The 20939-nt window shown below is 45.3% G+C and overlaps 1 protein-coding gene across 3 annotated transcripts in view; it reads right to left on the reverse strand.

Moving 5' to 3' along the window:
• Positions 1-20939, reverse strand: part of RALGDS (ral guanine nucleotide dissociation stimulator) — a 131069-nt gene that overhangs the window by 30303 nt on the left and 79827 nt on the right. For all 3 annotated transcript variants that reach the window (XM_054997687.1, XM_054997685.1, XM_054997684.1), the window contains exon 2: positions 3321-3431. In XM_054997687.1, coding sequence (XP_054853662.1) covers positions 3321-3431 — 111 coding nt within the window. The remainder of the gene's footprint in view (positions 1-3320; positions 3432-20939) is intronic.

Raw genomic sequence — 20939 nt, forward strand, 5'->3', positions numbered from 1 at the left:
CATGCCCTTAATCCTGGCCGCCCTGTCTGAGGGCAGAAAGCCAGCATTCTTGATCCCATCCAAGACTACTCCTATAAATTGTACAGACCGTACTGGGGTCAATTTTGACTTTTTCTGATTAACGAAAAGACCTAACCTAAGACATAAATCTAAAGTCAGGGATACTTGGGTAAACACGTCATCAGCAGAACTTCCAACCAGGAGCCAATCATCCAGGTACGGGAAGATTCGACAGCCCTGCAACCTCAGATGGGCCACCACCACAGCTATACATTTCGTAAAGACCCTAGGAGCAGTAGCTAAACCAAAGGGTAAAACCCGGTACTGGTAAATTTTACCATCATAAGTAAAACGTAAATACTTCTTGTGTTCGGGAAAAATGGAGATATGGAAATAAGCGTCCTTCAAATCAAGGACAGCAAACCAGGAGTGTCTAGGTAAAAGGGTCAGAACCATTTGCAAAGTGACCATTTTAAATTTTCGAATTTTTATAAGTTTATTAAGGGCCCTTAGGTCTAAAATGGGTCGAAGACCACCATCTTTCTTCTCCACCAGAAACAGGTTAGAGTAAAAACCGAAGGGGGCAGGATCACAGGGCACCTCTTCAATTGCACCCTTCTGAATCAGGGTGGCCAATTCAGTTAAGATCTCCGCATGAGGAGGTCCGGAAGAAAAGACAGGGAGACTCAGGTAAGGTAAACTCACAAACTCAACTTTATAACCATACTGAACAATATCAGAAACCCAAACATCGGAACCGATGGACAGCCACTCCCTCCAGTAAGCATGTAGCCTGAACCCAAACATAGGCTCAGGTCCCTGTAATTGTCAGAATTGCTTCTGGGCGTGGGGGGCGTCCTTAGCCTGTTGATGCTGAGAACCAGGCTTGGGACGGTGACCTTGTCTGCGCCTGGAAAAGGATTGTTGAGGGCTCTGGTAACTCCTCTGAGACTGATACGAATACCCCTGATAAGGCTGGTACCGATATGATCTGCCCCGCTGAGAAGATCTGAAGTAAGGTCTGGCGGGATGTTGAGGAGCCTGGTGCAGAACACCATAGGACCGTGCTGTGAGACGATCCGTTCTCTTTTTCGACAGGTATTCATCTGTCTTCTCAGAAAAAAGGAGCGTTCCTTCAAAAGGTAAGTCCTCTACTTTGTTCCTCGTCTCAGGCGGGAGAGCAGTCGTGCGGAGCCACGCAAATCGCCGCAAAACCACTGCAGAGAGCAAGGAACGTGCAGACGTATCGGACAAACTCCTGCCCGTATTAATCTGGTGCCTCGAGAGGCGGGTGGCCTCCTCTTGGATGACACGCAGGAGGGTCCGCTGGTCTTCAGGGAGTTTGGGAAGGAAAGCAGCTACTTTCTTCCACAGGAAGAGCTGGTAAGCCGACATCATAGCTGCATAGTTAGCCACTTTGATGGAAAAAGCAGCAGAGGTGTACAATTTCCTCCCTAGAGTATCAATCTTTCTACTGTCCTTGTCAGTAGGAGCCGACATGGAACCTTGTTTGCCTCTTGCCTGCATCTCCTCAGTGACTAAGGAGGAAGGAGGTGGATGGACAGCCAAGAACGGATGGTTTTCGTCCTTTGTACGATAAAGGCCTTCTACTTTTCGGTTAGTGGCGGGGATAGAAGCAGGCTTAACATTGAGCTTCTTCCACAACTCAACAAAACCATCGATCAGCGGAAAGGCTACGGAAGGAGTGGAACCGGAGTAGATATGCTGGTAGATCTTATCAGTAAATTTCGACTCCGTAGAGGTCGTTTCCAAATCCAGTGCTTTAGCCATTCGCTGAAGCAATTCATTATAGGCCCTGAAGTCGTCCGTCGGCGAAGGTTCTTCCGCTGGGCCAAGTTCAGCATCAGGTGAATCCGAAGGAGGGGACTCATAACTCCTTGGTCGGTTCCGATGGTAATCAACCTCAGAAAGGTGTGGTGTTCCATGCGAGTCGCCATAGGATCGGATCCGAAAGGAAGGAGACATCGAGTCCCTTCGAAAAGAGCGGTCCGATCGGAGCGGACTATCCCCCATGTAGTATGAGGCCGCCCGGCCCTCACTGCTGTATCGCTCCCTCGATCGGCTCCGAGTCGGGTACGGGCTGTATCTACGGCCCGATCCACTCCGATAACTCCGACCCGATCTGATGGACCCGGACTCATGGGAGGTCGAACGCGGGCGTCCCGTAGGGGTCGGGGGTTTCTCTACCGGAACCGGGTCCTCCTGGGAAGAGGTCAAGACAGGAACCGGGTCGGGATCCTTGCGCCTCTTTTCCGGTGGGTCGGAACCGAGCGCACCCGAAGGGGTCGGTAGCGGAGAGGAGAGTAACTGCTCCAGAACCGCCTTGTCCCTTTTGGAAGAATGTTTTCTCTTCTTCTTCTTCTTGTCAGAGTCGGACGGAGCGGATGGTTCTCCCGCTGTCTCCGAAGCGACTGCACCCTGAGACGGTGGAGGCGTCGGTCTTGACACCGAAGGTGTCCGGCTCCGAGACGCAGCTCGATCCAAGGCTGGTGCAGCAGATGAAGTCGAGGGCGGTCGGCTCCGAGGGAGCTTCGGAACCGATGGCGCTGGTTCCGACGCGCTCCGAACCGAGGAGGACGAGCGATCTCTCGGTCTCGACTCCGAATGACTCGGGGAAGGTAAGGCGCGAGGGGTCCTCGAGCTCACGGTTTCGGCCGGCCGAGGAGTGGATCCGGGCGCAGCAGATGGAGGTGCCTTCGCCGGAGGGTCCACAACAGACATAGCACGTTGCCACAGCGAGGCATGCAAACGGTCCGCCCTCTCCGCCCTGGCCTTCGAAGTAAAGGCACGGCAATGTTTACAGGCCTGGGTATTATGAGTTTCCCCGAGGCAATAAAGGCAATTAGAATGGCCGTCTGACCTGGTCATCTTTCGATTACAGGAGACGCATCGTTTGAATAAAGCAGTATCCGACATCGCGAACGAGTAGAAGAGCTAAAAACCTCATCTATCGGCGGCGAAAAGGAAACTGAGGGTATGTGTGGGGCGCTCCGCCTTCTATAGTCCATTTAGGCGGGAAAATGGCCGCGCATGCGCGGTGGAAGGCGAGAGCGCCCCCTGGTGGCTTTGAGCTATAAAAATCTCCGGTATCGGCAGGCCTGCGCGTGCGCAGTCCCATGTGGGACTGCACAGGAAGACCGTGGATGAACTTAATATTATCTCACTAACAACATCCATGTAAAGTAGGCCATGATTATCATTCTCATACTGCAGATGAGGGCAGCTCACCTGAAACACCTGGTAAGTCTGCAACTGAAGATTTTAGCTGCTTGACAGGTTATCAAAGAAGCCTCACTTACCCCCAGCCATCGCTGACCCTTGTTGGCTGTGTGGTGGAGCTGGACTTTCTTGAGAGAAATGCTATAGATTACACCATCTTCTATCTCTTCTCCAATCTCCTGGGTGGAGCTCTGGAAAGGAGACAAGAGAAAGGGCGGGGGGAAATGAAATATATACTTTTTTGTCAGTGTCACTGTTTAGAAAGTGCTTCCCTAAAAGGAATAGCAAACTCCAAGACATGAAGGGTTTAAGTGCTCAAGGCTCCAAGGCAGCTACTGGTTTCCAACCAGGCTTCTGCTCCCCAGCTGAGAGATCGCCACATACTCCTGATTTCAACAGAACACCATTTCTTTCAGACCAGTGTCTATTATTTCTAAATACTGCTAAAACACATAGAAAACCGTGGAAGTATTTCATGGGTCATTTTGAGCCAAGATTGTTTTTGGTATCTTATGGTGGCCAACAGTGAGAACCTCTGGATCAAATCCTCCCTCAGTACACCATTCTCCTCTCAGCCCGAGCCCCACAAAACTGCAATACATGGAGATTGCTGCTGTAGCACAGTGGTTGTGGTTCAGCATTCTGCTGGTTCGAATCCCACCACTGCCATGAGCTCAGTAGGTGGCCTTGGGTAAGCCACTCCTCTCAGCCCCAGCTCTCCAGCTGTATTGTGGGGATAATAATAACACTAACTTCTTCACCACTCTGGGTAAGGCACTCATCTGTCTCGAAGAGCGGCATATAAGTGCAATCATCATCATCATCATCATCATTGCAGTAGCTGCTATGAGGATTAGGTCTTCACAAAAGTGATTTGTATGGGGGAATGGCGGCAGCATCGGAGAAGATGAGCACCTGAGAGCTGAGCTCCATCCCACCCCGCTCCAAAAACCTCCAACCCCCCTCCCAATTTACTAAACCAGAAATCACTCCTAGATATGGGGAAACACGGCACAAACACCAAGAAACAAAACAGTAAAGCAGCGAAGGGTCTGCAAGATGTTTTTCATGCAACCCAAGCCTCGACGCCAGAGACAGAACCTGCAAACAATGCAAGCACAGTGGCGGCGACGGGAAATGCGGTAGGAGTTCCATTGATTACCACCACCACCACCACCACCCCGGGCCGCCCAGCCTCAGCGTTTGCATCCTTACTTGCAAATATGGAACTTAATATCCTAGATAAAATGGCCAATCTTATAAAACCACTCTTTGACCAATTCGCAGATCTCCAAGCCAAAATGAATAACATTATTCAAAAAACTGACTACGCTGCAGATACCTCTAGTACTTTGCAAAATGAGATCCATACTCTGCAAAAGGAGAATGAGGATATGCATGAAAGGATCCTGAACCTGGAATTAATAATGCGCCAACAGAAAAATTTAGGGGGGTCAACGAGAAATTAACAGCAAAACAAGATTTCTCTAAATTTCTAACTAACTGGCTCGCCAGATTTTTACATCCAGAAAAAAAATTACCCCAGTGATTTCCAAAGTCTACTGAGTCGATCCTCTAAAAACAACTAGGAAAGCTCCAAGAGACATCATCGCCACTTTTCCAGATTGGAAAACGAGGAAAAGAATTCTGGAAGCTGCTAAGAAACAAAAAACGCTCCAGTATAATGACTCCCAGATTCTAATCTTCACTGATCCACCTAAGGACAGAACAGAAGAAAGGACTCAAATCAACCACCAAAGCACTCCGTGAAGCAAAAACAGAATACAAGTGGATCAATCACTCCAACCTATGCGTCCAACTTAAAGACAGACAGATTTATGCAACGGATCAAGAATCAGGACTAGCCCTGCTGCAAAAGTGGGACATTTCTTCTACGGATCCACTAAAATCTGCACAAAAGAGAAAACTAATTCAACCACCTACACCTCACAAAGGCAGCAAATACTCCAGTTCGAAACAACTGAATAATAATAACGAAAAACATTTCATGAGTGGGAAAAATTTGTGGTTTTCTTTAATTCAAAAGTTGAAAAAAAGGGGGGGGAGTGAGAAATCAAAGTTTAAGAACTAAGCTAGCAGATCATGTTACTTTGCCGTATGGAGGTTCTGGTGGGGGTGAGGGGAGCCAGTTTTCCATTTTGCTGCCTTTTGATACTGTACGTTTGTACAACAACCCAAAGGAGGCTGCTCCCCGACAGGGTTATTGAGGGCTGTAAAACGATCATATTTTGCTACTTAGCATTTTGTTTGTAAATCTCTTATAGTTAACTTTTAATTTTATTTAAACTGATCTTGTAAGAGGGGAAAGAGGGAGGGGGAGAACAATTCAAATCATAAAAAAGCTATATAGTTTTACTGTGTGGGTGAGGGGTAGGGGGAAATAACTTTTTTCTTTTCCTTTCGTTTATATATAAGCCTAGTACCTATTCTATATTATATAGACAAGCCTATTGCTATTGAACTAATTAATAAATAATAGTCACATCATTTATAAGTTATACAAACTATTGGAAAATCTCAAAATGTATAACCTAACTCACATATCACAAGCTTATTTCAAATATCAACTCTAGGACAACACCCTATCTACTAAATAAAACAGAATACCTAGACTTTTAAGGATCTACTAAAAACTGAGATTGCAATCATTAAATAACGGACTGGAATGCTAATCAATCCCTGGAACACTAATAAAACTAATCAAGCACGTATAAATGGAAATGGACACCATCAAAGTACCATCAAAAGAATAGAAATCTGTTATAATTGTTGCACTCAATGTTAAAAAGTGTTATGCTTGTTTAAGAAAATGAAAAATAAAGTTTTTTTTTAAAAAGTGAGTTGTATTAAGAAAAACACCAAATATTGCAATTATTAAAGTTTTCTGTTGTGAGAAAGTAAGTGTGCCCCTGAACAACTGCAGAATGTACTTCTCTTCCCCAGCAAGGATTGGTTCACACAAGGCAGAGAGCTACCAAACAATCCTGCCTAGATTATATAACCATCCAGAGGATTTACCAAAAGAACAAGAACACCACTGAAATCTCAGCAGCTGTGGTGAAGGAATGGACCCTTTTATGGAGCAGATTTTTATAAAATCTTTCCTTGGGATTCTCTCACTGGAAGGTGGTGGAGGGAGCCAGAACCACAAGAGTAAGATACAATTCTCTGGAACACCAAAACAGACCGGTCCAAGACTTTACTTTAAAGCAAGAAGCAACCATAGAGATGGAGGAGGCAAAAACCCACCAGATTCCATGGACTGGACTACCCATCTCTGGCCTGGATCCATCTCTTTTCTAGCTTCCTTTATACCGAGGCAACCAGACCCCTCTTTAACCCCTACGTTAGAAGACCTGCCCAGGTTCTTAGGCTGGTAGTCTGCTGCCAGCCTACTAGTGCCCTGAAAACACAACATAGAAGTGATGTGGGGGAATTCAGCCTCTGTGAGGCAGTGGTTGGAATGCTGAGGCACAACTCGAACCTAAGGAAAGGAGAAGAGGCCCAAACCAAAGGGCCAGTCCTGGCTTTCCTCCTTTATCAGACCTGGAGGTGCTTCAGAAGACTGTAGGAGACACCACCTCAGGGCCTGCAGGGAGCCAATTTGGAAATAGTTGCCCTCATCATAGGAGGATGCTTGGTTTGGAACTCCCAACCTATTGTGACTGCCTCTTCTATGGCAGCCATTTTGTGGTGGAACTCACTACCCTTCCCCACAATTCCAAAAGTCCTCTCAGGCCGAACAAGGTTGGGACCCTACCAGTGCTACGTCTAGGGGACACCTGGGTCAAACCCCGCTCAGCCATGGAAATTTCTGATCACTCTCTCCCAATTCACCCTTTTAAAAAATGCCAACTTCCTAAAAAGTTAACACAGGAGTGAGACAAACACAAATACAGTATAGATACTCTCACTATAGAATAAAAAACTGAAGATTTGCTAATGCTACAAGGACAGAAAGAACCTTAGGAGTTACCTATTTTTATTTTATTGATGTCATTCGTAGTTCACCTTTCTGACTGAGGCAGAGTACACAGAACAGGTCAATACAAATAAAAACAATGGGACATCCAACAAACAATGAAATAGGATGTACAAATCTGGAACACAGATGAAGCAAAGCATAGGAATTTAAATATGGCATGTTAAATGATGCAGAAGATTACATATTAAGAGCATACACAGCAACAGATAGTCCACCTTCCATATCTCTTTACCACAACATCTTTCTGAACCAATTCATCGCAGTACAGCCCTACTACCTGCCTCACATGGCTGTTGTAGGGGCAAACTGGGAGGACCTCAACTTACATCACCATAAGTTATTCAGAGAAAAGATAGAATACCTGAATAAATTAGAGCCCTCTGTAACTGTGGCCCCCTCAAGTCAGAGTCTGGCCAACCCATTATGACACCAACATTTGCAAACTGAACACAGCTCTCCTTTTGCCACCCACTAATGCCCAGCACCTCAAGTACCAAATGAAGTAACTCTTCCATTGCCATCTGAGGAGAAGTTTTTATTGTATGTAGTGTTTTAAATTTTATTGTAATGTTTTTATCTGTTTTTATGTAAATTAAAATGTTGTGCTCTGCCCTGAGCCCGCTCGGTGGGGAGGGCAGACTAAAAATCTAATATAGTAAATAAATAAAATAATGAATAGCTGTGCAATGGCTGGGAACTGAAGATCTCAGCAACCGTGGAGGGTGGGGAACCCATACTGGCTTCAAAGTGATCGTGCAGCTGCTTTGCTCCTTTGTTTATCTAACCTGGGTCAGGCATTCCCTGTTGCACGTTCCAGAGGGGATAAATACACACCTGATCAGGCAATGGGCTGAACAAACAGGCTGGCCCAACCCCCTGGGCAGCTGCCAGTCTCTTCTGGGCTGGATCCAGGTTCCACTAACCCATTCTCCAAATGTGGTTGTCTCCAAGGCGGAAGTAATTGTGCTCTCATTCTTGCTCTCTTTGGGGGGAGGGAATGCAGAAGGCAATAACCAGCGTTGTGTGGGACAGTTTGAAAACACCTTCATGGCATCATGTTCCAGAACACAACCTAAACAGACTTCCTCCACAGGCCACAGAGTGCCTATGAAAGAAGTCTATTTAGGTTGGAAGCGAGCTCCCTTCCCGGGGATTTCAATGAAGAAGTAATAACAGCGGGGGCCCAGCTGGGCAGGACAGATCAAACAAAGGTACAAGGCTACAAGTGCCTATATACCAATGCCCGAAGTACGGGTAATAAGAAGGAAGAGCTTGAGCTTCTCTTGCAAACAGAGGGCTACGGTATAGTAGGAATTACTGAGACTTGGTGGGATGATTCCCATGACTGGAATGTGGTAGTGGATGGGTACGAGTTGTTCAAGAAAAAATGGAAGGGTAGAAGAGGGGGCAGAGTGGCATTGTATGTGAGGAGAGGGCTTGATTGTCAGCAAGTTCTGGAGAATGTGGTTGACAGCCCAGTGGAAAGTATATGGGTGGAAATAAGGGGAGGAAGGACAAAGGGTATTGTTGGAGTCTGCTACAGACCACCTGACCAGGGAGAGGAAATGGATGCTGCCCTCCTTGAACAGATTGGTAGAGTATCCAGACATCAGAACCTTAAAATTATGGGTGACTTCAACTTCCCCGAAGTGTGCTGGGAGACAAGCTCAGCAAAGCAGCAGGACTCACGCAACGTCCTGACCTACCTGGCCAATAACTTCCTTTTCAAATCGTGAAGCTACAAGGGGCTCGCCATACTAGACTTAATATTAACCAACAGGGAAGAATTGGTAGATGGTGGTGGGGTGGTGAAGGTGGTGGGGACCTTAGGGGGAAGTGACCATGTCCTCCTTGAATTCCAGTTGCTGTGGGGGGCCCAAGGAAGTTCGTAGCCAGACTCGTAGGTTAGATTTTCATAGGGCCGACTTCAATGAACTCAGAGGCTTGATGAGAGTCATTCCATGGGGGAGTGTGCTGGAAGGGAAAGGAGCGAATTAAGGGTGGGCCGTTCTCAAACACGAGCTTTTGCAAGCTCAAGCCCTCACTATCCCAGCAAGACGGAAACATGGTAAGGGCTCCAAGAAACCGATGTGGATGAACAGAGAGCTCCAGAACAAGCTAAGGGAGAAAAAGGAAATGTTCAGGAAGTGGAGAGAAGGACAGACCTCTAAAGAAGAATATATGAGGGTTACTAGGTACTGCAGATCAGCCATCAGAGAAGCCAAAGCTCAGTATGTGCTGGGTCTGGCCAGGGGGCTAACTACAATAAGAAAAATTTCTACAGATATGTGAGAATCAAATGCAAGGTAAAAGAGGCAATTGGACCACTGTTGGTAGTAGAAGGAGAAACTCTGATAGAGGACAGAGAAAAAGCAGACAGGCTTAATGACTTTTTTGCCTGTTTTCTCCTTGAAGCCCATCTAGAGATCGTAGGAGACATGACAGGACACCTGGGTGGCTAGTTGACATTGACAGAGAGGTTGTGGAGAGGCACCTGGCTGTACTGGATGAATACAAATCTCCTGGGCCGGATGGTGTGCACCCAAGAGTGCTAGAGGACTTGCAGAGCCTCTGTCCATCATCTTCAAGGCCTCCTGGAGGACTGGGGATGTGCCACAAGATTGGACAAGAGCGAATGTTATCCCAATCTTTAAGAAAGGGAAGAAGGATGACCCCAGAAACTACAGGCCGGTCAGCCTGACTTCTGTTGCTGGGAAGATATTAGAACAGATTTTAAAGGGATCGATTTGTAAGCATCTAAAGGACCGGTTAGTGATCCGGGGAAGTCAACATGGTTTTGTCCTCAGCAGATTTTGTCAGACCAACCTAAATTTATTCTTTGATCAAGTGACGAGTTTACTGGATCGTGGGAACTCTGTTGACGTGATTGACCTGGATTTCAGTAAAGCTTTTGATAAGGTTCCCCATGATATTCTAATGGGTAAACTGGAAGACTGTGGACTGGACTATAAGGCAGTTTGGTGGATAGGGAACTGGTTAGAGGACCGCACCCGAATGTTGTGAGAATATTTGGGGGACCCCCTCACCAAGGGTCCCCTTCGCCACGTCGGTTCTTTGTTCTGGGGTAGCCCCTCACCAAGGCTTGTATTGATGTAAACCTAGCCTAGCTTTCCCTGACGCTGTTCTTTGATAGAGAAAGGCACCTTTGTACAGACAAGATCTTAACCAAAACTGGTAGTTTATTCTAAACACAAGAGAAGAGATACCAAGTTGCAAGACAAAGCTCTGAAGTCAGGCTCGTCTGCCCTTGACTGTTATACTGCTAGGCAAAGATAGATAAAGTCACTCCAGAAAGCATGCCATAATATAGTAACAAGACAATATATATGTATGCATATATCTATATATCCATATACCCTTCCCCGCCCCCCACAAGAGCGCTCTTGGACTACCTGCTGACAGGCACAGGACCTAACAGGTCTTTTTATCCTACCAGGAGGCAGTGAAGAGTCCTCTGTGGCTCCATCTTTTATAGGGAAAAGATCCCAAAAGTCTGCATGTTTTGACCATCATCAATTACGTAAGTTTTTTTCTTCTAAGGTATTTCTGACGTGGGGATGGTATAAACATTTTTAAGAGAGACAGTTGTCTTGATGTTCACATAGGCTAAGGCTGTAAATAAGAAAGGAATTTGTACACTTCACCAGTCATGGGCGGGGTCTGCCTGTTCCTTTTGGCAGATAAGATGATGTCCCTTTAAGCTTCTCTCTTCCGTCCTTCTGTGTTTTACGTGTATAGGCCAAGGGACCATTTGCCAATTTACATCTAACTCATGACTCCAATCTGATTCATGTCACAGGAGGGTGTTGAGACCTTCAGCCAGCTCTCAAGAAACGAAACTTACATGGAATGAAACTTATATGCAGAGAGCTTTAGGAAGGTTCTTTTAAGACTAAGACTGGTTCCATGTTCTGTTTGGGCCTAGCCTCGATCCAAACTACAGAATTCCCACGACACCAAAGGGTGGTGGTCAATGGCGTTTCATCAGATTGGAGGGAGGTGTCCAGTGGGGTGCCGCAGGGCTCGGTTTTGGGCCTGGTACTGTTCAATATTTTTATCAATGATCCGGATGAAGGGGGAAATGGGCTACTCTTTAAATTTGCTGATGATACCAAATTGGGAGGAGTGGCAAACACCCCAGAAGATAGAGTTAAAATTCAACAAGACCTGAATACTCTGGAGAAGTGGGCGGTTGTGAACAGGATGCAATTCAACATAGATAAGTGCACAGTAGTACATCTGGGCCACAAAAATGTGAAGCACAAACACAGGTTGGGGAATACACTTCTGGGTAGTGGTGTATTCGAAAGAGATCTTGGAGTAAGAGTGGACCGTAAACTAAATATGAGCAGTCAGTGTGATACAGTGGCAAAAAAGGCAAACTCAGTCTTGGGTTGTATCAAAAGGGCCATTGCATCGAAATCGCAGGAGGTTATAGTCCGTCTCTATACTGCCTTGGTCAGGCCGCACCTGGAGTATTGTGTGCAGTTCTGGAGGCCTCACTTCAAAAAGGATGTGGACAAAATCGAGAGGGTGCAGAGGAGAGCGACGAGGATGATCAGGGGTCTGGAGACTGAGCCCTATGAGGAAAGGCTGAGGGCCTTGGGAATGTTTAGTTTGGAGAAAAGGAGATTGAGGGGGGACATGATTGCTCTCTTTAAATATTTGAAAGGCTGTCATTTGGAGGAGGGCAAGGAGCTGTTCCAGTTGGCAGCAGAGGGTAGGACCCGAAACAATGGGCTTAAATTACATGCACAAAAGTACCGGCTGGATATTAGGAAAACCTTTTTCACGGTCAGAGTAGTTCAAAAGTGGAATCTGCTGCCTAGGGAGGTGGTGAGCTCCCCCTCACTGGCAGTTTTCAAGAAGAGGCTGGATGAATATTTGCCAGGGATGCTTTAGGCTGATCCTGCACCGGGCAGGGGGCTGGACAAGAAGGTCTGTATGGCCCCCTTCCAACTCTGTGATTCTGTGTTTCTGAGCCTTTCTCCGACTTCTGCAGTATGGCTTGCCAGAGTTGCCACTCTTCAAGGTTTGCCCTCTGGGGGTCTTCAGAAGTTTATTTTATTTATTTATTGAGGAGGCTGCCTCTCTCCAGAGACTGAGGTAGCATAAATATCTGAGGAAGGACATTCTCTTACGAAGAACACACATGCAGCCTGGTGAGACTCATTTTTGAACCATTAGCACCAGGAGGATAGAATTGGAGGGTGGGGGTTGCCAGCTCTGGGTTGGGAAATTTCTACTTCTCCAAAGTAGCCATTTTCTCCAGGGTAAGATGAGCTATAATTAAGGTTCCCAGATGTCCGCTGGTGGCGGGCAAACTCCTGGGGATTTGCCACCTCGTCCGCCGATCACCCAGTGATTGGCAGGAGGGGGAAAGCTTCTGGAGGTTGTCCGCCACTGGCAGCCACCTCAGGAGCGCACGCCGTGAGTATGCTCCAGCGTGGCAACATCACTTCTGGAAGTGATGTTGTGCTGTCCGTGGGAGCATTCCCGCACTTTCTTTGGGGCTGATTTGGGCCCAAAACAGGCTCAATCAGCCCCGTGTGGAACGCAGGAGCGCTCGCACGGCTGGCGTGGTGACATCACTTTCGGAAGTGACATCATCACACCAGCCCCGAGACGCGTGTGCACTTTGCACACGTACAAAAGAGGACCTCGTGTAGCACACAAGGTAAGGGCCAGGGACTCCACTCTCCCAACAGGAGGTGAGGGGTACCTGGAAACCCTAGTTATAACTGCCAGCCCCCACCTGGAAGTTGGCAACCTTGAGATGCAGCCACCTCACAAAAGCTTAGCGAGTCTCAGTCAGGGCTTGGAGGGGAATCCTCCCACAGGCCCTGGGCCTGAAGTTCCAAGAAGAAAAAGGCAAAAAAATGCATGCATAAACAGTTCTCCTAGGCCAGTTATTTTTTCTTTTAATGTAGCTACACTTGTTTATACATTCCTAAACATTCCTTCCGTCACTCTCACACATACACCGTGAACATGCAAGATGGCACCTGGCAGAAAATTCGGTTACTGCGAGGTCCTTACCTTCCTTTCCTTGAAAGTAAGTCAAGTTTCTAATGAAAATAAGCTTGGGGCCATCTGAGCATAGGGTTTGGGGAAATACCAAGTGCTACATGGAGGCTGCACAAGATTTTGGTGCCCCGGCAGATTTCCTGGCATTCTCCAAAAGCTCCCCCCCCCCACACACACACCGATCCATCTGTCAACATGCTGCTTCTCTTCCCTTGTCCTTTACAAGGCAAGGAAACATCATTAACAAAGACCAGGACCACTCCTCTCGTACTGTTGCAAGCCCAGATGGGTATCTAACAGAAACTGATGCAGATCCACAAGCAAGGCCTTCAGAAAGAGAATTCTGTTCAGCTGCCCCCAATCCCTCCACTCCACGTGCCTGTTCAGTATCACGCAGTTGTGCATGTACAAATGCTTCATCAGCATACAAAGGAACTCTGATTCAAGAATGGAAAGTTGACTTAGCAACTTTGCCCAAACTCGTGAGGAAGGGGGAATGCCCCGGCTTGCTGCCTCTTCAGAGCTGACCCGATTTCCTTCCCGTTTTTGGAAGCCAGCTCAGCCCATTCATGTTTTCGTGCTTGATGGGGCAACAGTTGGGAGTTTACAAATGAACCAGAAAGCAGCAATCACAAGATCTATACAGTCTCCCAACAGTCAAATGTTGCTGGGCTTGGAAATTCTTTTTGGATCACTTATTCTCAGCATCCCCCAACCCTTCCCCTTTTCTGCTGACTGTGTGTGTTCTCCAAACGTTCTCTGAATGGTGCGGGGGGGGGGGGGGGAGGCCAGAACAGACAGCTGGAACCCCGGTTGGGCACCTTCGATAACATTTCTGAACAAGAGAGTGGGCTGAAGAGTTTGTGGGGGTGGCATATATCTTGTGGGTACAAAACCAGCATCCAGAGAGTCTCAGCTGCTATTATTTATCCTTTAAGAGCTTACAGGTTTCTAGTGATTATGGCTACTGGAACAAGCCTCTCAAAGGGTGTCCACCATGCTTGCTTATGTCACAAACAGGGTGGCCGAGTTGCAAGCAAACATGGAATGCCCTCCTCAATGTGTATCAGCAGCAAAATAAAGTTAACTCTAACAAGCAAAACACACACATTTCTTTGATCTGCATTGTTTATACTGCCAGCAGAATTTCCTTTTTAAAAATTCACAAGGTATATGTGATGAACTTATGGAATTCACTGACATATTGTGTGGCAGGACTTACACAAACAGCTTTAAAACTTGATGAATTAATGCACGAGAGGGTGCATCAGTGGCTCTGAATGCTGAATAAAGCCTCCATGTACAGATGCTGTCTACCTCTGAATACCAATTCCTGGGGACAAATGATCGGGGAAGACAATCACCTTATGGGGCTCCTGGTAGCATCGTGGTGGTTGTTCAGCCACGAGCGGCTCTAATCTGACCCTTCAGGGGTCTTCTATATGCCTACTATGAATTGGCTGGACAGTGAGCCACATGCTCCATGGAAAAGTTAACCCTGAGCACGTCTTTGGTACAGAACAGACAAGGGCCGATTCCAGATGGCCCTCCCCATGCCGAAACGTCGCAAAATATCGCGTTTTCTCGCACGAGTTTTGCGCGACGTCACGTGACGTCACGCGTCGTCGCGTGAAAAAACGCGATATTTCGCGTTTTCCGCGCGACGACGCACGACATTTCAGCATGGGGAGGGCCGTCTGGAATCGGCCATGGTACACTCAGGGGTACGACTTGGGGATGGAAATCTGGGCAGGACTGTGAGGGTGCTAACCCAGAAAAAGTGAAGTCATGCTAGACGAGCCTAGACAAAGTTAGCTACACAACCAAGAGATGTTCTATGAGACTTCAAGGCTGCTGGACTCTGCAGGATCCAGTCTCAAGAGCTTGCATTCACAACACACACACACACACACACACACACAATGTGACTCAGTGCTAAACACACCAGGTGCAAATCAAGACCTCAGAAGCTCTTGTGCCTGCCCAATGGAGGGAGCTGCTCCTTGCTTATCCACAAGTCACCTATTTTTCCCTGGGCTCAGAACATTTCGGGGCTGTTTGGCAAGCAATTATCCACTTTTATGCAGAGTGACTGAGCAATTTCTCCTGGAGAGCTTAATGGCCAGTTGTTAAGAGGCAAAAGTTCACCTTGGAGGCTTTGCTGGATTGGAACAACATGAATCACACGCCTCGGTAAAAGCTCCTTGGCATCTCCAGCACGGCGCAAAGACCGCAAAGCAAAGCAGGGAGAGCGGCCTGCTGCAACAGAAATTCTCCTTGACACGCAGAAAGCACGGGTGCTGCCGGGAGGCTTCCGTTTCCAGATCAAAAATCCAATGGAGGGCCTGAATGTGCCACTCCCACCCACACGCTTATCTGCTCTTGCCCGAAGCAGAGCCCCCCCCCCCAGAGAGAGGGTCATGCCTCTACATAATTTCTCACCCGTGTCTCATCATAATCTGACACGATCTCCAAATCTTTATCTGACGCCCTTTATCTGACAAATCTCCAAATTTTACCCTTGCTGTTGCAAGATTCCTTCACTGGTTTAGAGTTATGTCTAGATGATGCTTCTTAACAGATGGGTTTTGACTGCTTGAGACTTTGAGCTTTAATCAGATTAAAGGAAAGGTTCACACCCCTGCTCAACAGAAGCACAGCAGAGCCCCCACGCCAGGATGGAAAATAATTTACATTTTTTAGCAGTACTGCCCCCCTTTTAAGAGTTAAAAGGGGAATGTGGGAGGCACCACTTTCGCCACTTGCTTTCTCAATACAACCCTGCCACACACTGAAAAATGGCACTATATTTGTAGTCTGCAAGGAAAAAATATAACTTGAGTGTTGGCCTGAAACCAGGCTCAGTTTTAGTGATTCTGAGGCCCTGGGCAAAGGTCCAGGATGGGCCCCCAAAATCACTGCCACTCCTCCCCCACCTGAGCCACCACAGGCTCAAGAAAAGGCAGTGGCTCTTCCTGTGCCAAGTGGGCACGCTTGGCCATGGGCCTGGCTGCTGCCTGAGCCCGGAGGGAGTTGGAGCAGGGGTGTTTGTGCCAGCCGGCTGCTGGCACCTACTGCCCCAACGCAGTAGGTGGGTGCAGATCACTCAAATTTTCCTCTTTTTTCTACCTCTGTTGAGGGGGAGCAGTGGGGCCACAGGAGGTCAGGGCCTTGCTTAGCCCTGGACAGGTGCTCCAGATGCCCCGTGGCTGTGACCAAGATGACCTGAGCTGCTTTCAAATGGAGACATCTCTCTGTCTTGGTTCCTAAACTAGGGAGCGTTTTTTGAGCATTCACATGACACTATATGCTTTTTTCTTAAACATGCTGCACTCTGATGTTTTTGGAAAGATTAGTGTGTTAGCCCAAGGATGTTAGCACACCATGTGGAAGACACCATGCACATTTTCCTGCTTCAAAAGGCCTGTCCGCATCAGCAGCCTCTTCCTGCAGCCAGCCTGTTGGGCAAGCCAATTTCCAACTTCTTTTTCCTACCCTGACATGTCATGGATTTTTACAAGATTTTTTTGCTAAACCAATAGTTTCTACAGCCTTTCAATACCTATTTCCATTTCAAATTTTACTGCATCTCAATTCCCAGTTTTCATTTTTTTTAAAAAAGGAATATTCAGCCCTTTTCATTGTGCATAAAGAAGAGGGGAAATGCAGGCAAGTTTTTGTGCAGACTGCCTGGAATGGAATAGTGAGGGGAATAGCGAGTTCCAAGAGTGGCCATCTATAGCCACTCATATATTTCAAATTTTAATAGAACTTTAATATCCCTCCCCCATGATGACAGAGCCCCCTTTTGTGATCCATTTTGCTCTCTTCCCCAATTGAAATGACACTGAAGTACAAGAAAAGGCATTTGTGCGTCTCTCTCTCTCTCTCTCTCTCTCTCTCTCACACACACACACACACACACACACACACACATTTCCCTCTCCATTGTTCAACTGTAAGTGCTTTGGGTTAGAGTCCCCCTTTGATTTGCTTACTCGTGTAATTTGAAGAAAAAACAAAATGAGTAAAGGCCCTAGTCGAAGAGCCAATGTTGCAGAGATGGGGTCTGCAAGAGTTGTGGTTTTAAGTGGCTTCTTGACTGAATATTTGTGCATCGAAAGCAAGCAATTAACAAACTATTGTGGACTTGCAAGAGTTCCTCTTAAGAGCCATTAGTAAGTACTTTGTCAGCAAATAAAGAAAGATTATTAACTAACTGGCGGCACAAGGTGCTTACAGAGGCTATTTTTAACGCATGAACATCCTGGACAGAAATCTTATTGCAATCGTAAGACCTCTGGCTTCCATCTTGACACTGTTAAAAGCTGGTTCATACATTTAGCAGGACACACCGTACAACCTGTCCCTCATGACGCATTCAAATACTTGGAAAGCTAGCATGTCAAGGTCCTTCCTGAGTGGGATAAAATCTTTTTCCCCTTGCCAGTGCATTCAGCGAAATCCCAACTTGCGCACCTCTTGTCTGCACCAGGAGCTAATAGTGGCCGTTTCCACGCATCTTCTCCCCCTCCCGAAAAATAGCGCAAAATTTATGGAACGATGTGCCTTCATGGTGCAATTTCCCGACATGACTTTGCTTCATGGCGCAATGACATCAGAAAACGCGCCACAAAGCAAAGTCATGATGGAAAATTGCGCAATGAAGGCGCATCGTTCTGTAAGTTTTGCGCTATTTTTTGGGAGGGGGAGATGAGTGGAAACAGCCATGATTTCCGGTAAGGACTGTACAGCATGCCTTTGAAGAACATGTTAATTGGCTCTAAGTTTGCCCAAAACTGTCCCACTCCTGCTATATTTGGGGTGGGGCAAAGAAGGCCACACAAAAGTATTTTCTTTCTCTTTGTCTCAAGCAGCAGCAGCAGCAGACCAGATGGAGCTTCTCTCCTTTAACCAGATTCTGACGGTGACCTAAGTTGAACCCCTGTTTGATTTTGTTCTGGTCCCAGGTTCAGATCTTCAGGCTTATAATTTTTCTTTATTTAAACTATAACATAAAAACTATAGGCAACAAACATAAAGGATAAAAAACATTCTAAAAAGAAGACACACTTAACAATACATAGACAAGTGAAAAAAGAAAAAAGAAACCCTTAAACTACAGATTGAGTTCCGATTTTCTCCACCACAAATATAGATCATTTTCAGAATCTCACTTATTCTAAGTTAAACATAAAAGCCCTCTTTTTTCTATTGTTCATGGTTCTTAATCCATAAATCCAGATGTCATCAAATCCTTATTTCATGTAAGGATTTCACATTTCATGTAAAAAGTCTATAAACGGTTTCCATTCAGTCAGAAATGTAGCTAATGTCTTTTCCCTAATCAGTGAAGTAAGTTTTGCCATTGATGCAAACTCCGATCCTTTTATCCCCCATTCCTCTACTAAAGGCACTGTTGGAGTTTTCCACTTTTGTGCACAGAGTGCTCTTGCATTGCTGCCATAATCAAATATAAAAACAAAATTCCAAAGCTTCTTTCCAACTGGCTGTCCATTATTCCCAACAACGTCTCTAGTTTCAACTGGGTTTTAATCTTCAAAATCTTCTGAATCAATAATTGTATATGTAACCAGAAACTCTTTGCTTTCTTACATGTCCACCACATATGAAAAAATGTCCCTTCTTGTTTAGCACATCTCCAACATACATTTGAAGCACCATTATACATTCTAGCCAATTTTTCAGGAGTCACATACCAACAATACATCATCTTATAAAAAATTTCTTTGATACTAGAGCTTAATGTAAATTTCAATCCCATTGTCCACATATTTTCCCACTGCTCCATTAATATATCATGTTCACAATTTTTTGCCCATTTAACCATACATTATTTTACTTGCTCTTCTTCTGTCTCAAACCTCAACAAGAGTTTATATATTATAGAAATAATATGTTCATCATTTGTAGAGGGCAATTTCAAATTCAGTTTTAGATTGCTCAAAGTCATAGTGACTCTTGTCTAATTTAAATCTCTTTGAGATTTGCATTTAGGGAAACCACTGGCAAGCGTGCCCTTCTGCTGCTAAGCCCTCTCTTGATTTAATTTTAACTTGGCCTTGAGAAAATTCCAGTCATAAGTTAACCATTTAGGTGGAGTCACCATTTCCCTTCTAAAATGAGCTTCTTGTGATGACAACCAGAGAGGTATTTTCAAGCATAACCCAGGTTTGTGTTTATTCCATAATCTCAAAATGGCATGTCTTACATAATGATTATTAAATTCTGCATTGGCCTTAACTTTGTCATACCGTAGATACCCACGCCACCCAAATTTAAGTCGTGCTCTTCAAGGTCTTCTATTTTTTAACATTGTCCATTCCTTCATCCAAACCAAATGGCCGCAAAATATACTCTCAAATCTGGTAGACCCAAACCTCCTCTTTCCTTTGTATCTTGTAGAACCTTAAGTTTAACCCTTGGTTTTTTGCCTTGCCATATAAATCTCGATATATCCTTCTGCCATTGCTTAAACAGTGCCTCAGTTGTCAATACTGGAATTGTCTGAAATAGGAATAACATTCTAGGTAAAACATTCATTTTAATTGTAGCTATTCTTCCCAACAATGATAACTGAATCTTATCCCATCTTAACGTATTCCTTTTAATTTCATTCCAAGTCTTAATATAATTATTTTGGAATAACATACAATTCATATTTGACATAGTAATACCCAAGTATTTTACCTTTTTCTCAATTTTAAACCCTGTTTTGCTCTCCAGTTTCATTTGGTCCTGTATTTTCATATTTTTAGTTAACACTTTGATCTTCTGTTTATTAACCTTAAAACCCACTACAACAAATTATTTTAATCTTGTCATTAAGGGTTCAATTTCCTTTAAAGGGTCCTCCAAAACCAACATCAAATCATCCGCAAAGGCTCTTAACTTATAATTCTCCTGTTTCAACTTTAAACCTCGAATTCTTTCATCTTGTCTTATGCCCCTGTTCAGAACTTCAAGTACCAGTATAAATAACAAGGGTGACGATGGGCAACCTTGTCTTCTATCTTTTTGTATTCCATATGGTTTGGTTAACTCTCCGTTAACGATTATCTGTGCTGTCTGGGATGTATAAATCGACTTAGTCCATTTTATAAAATTGTCTCCAAAATCCGCGTCTTCCAAGATCTTCAATAATATTCCAGTTTAAATTATCAAAGGCCTTCTTGGCATCTAAGAAGATCAAAGTGGCTTGTCTTTCATTATCTTAGGTAAAAATCCACTTTGGTCTTCATGGATAATGTCCTGTAGGATACTTTTAAGTCTTCCCACCAAAATCATGGCAAACAGCTTATAGTCATTGTTTAATAATGATATTGGCCTGTAATTTCTTGTCAATGTCTGGTCTTGACCTTCTTTTGGTATAAGTGTTATGTTGGCTTCCTTCCACGTCTCCAGCATTTTACCTCCCTCTAAGATAGAGTTCATCGTCTTTTGTAAAGGCTGGAGTTGTTCATCCTCAAAAAACTTATAATAACTACTTGGGAGTCCATCTGGTCCCAGCACTTTTCCCAACTTACTTTTTTATAGTGTCTCCCACTTCTCTTACTGTTATAGGTCCATTCATAATTTGTCTTTGTTGTTCTGTGATCTTAGGTAATGTCTGCTTATTAATATA

This window comes from Eublepharis macularius, chromosome 14, assembly GCF_028583425.1.
Source record: "Eublepharis macularius isolate TG4126 chromosome 14, MPM_Emac_v1.0, whole genome shotgun sequence".
NCBI lineage: Eukaryota > Metazoa > Chordata > Lepidosauria > Squamata > Eublepharidae > Eublepharis > Eublepharis macularius.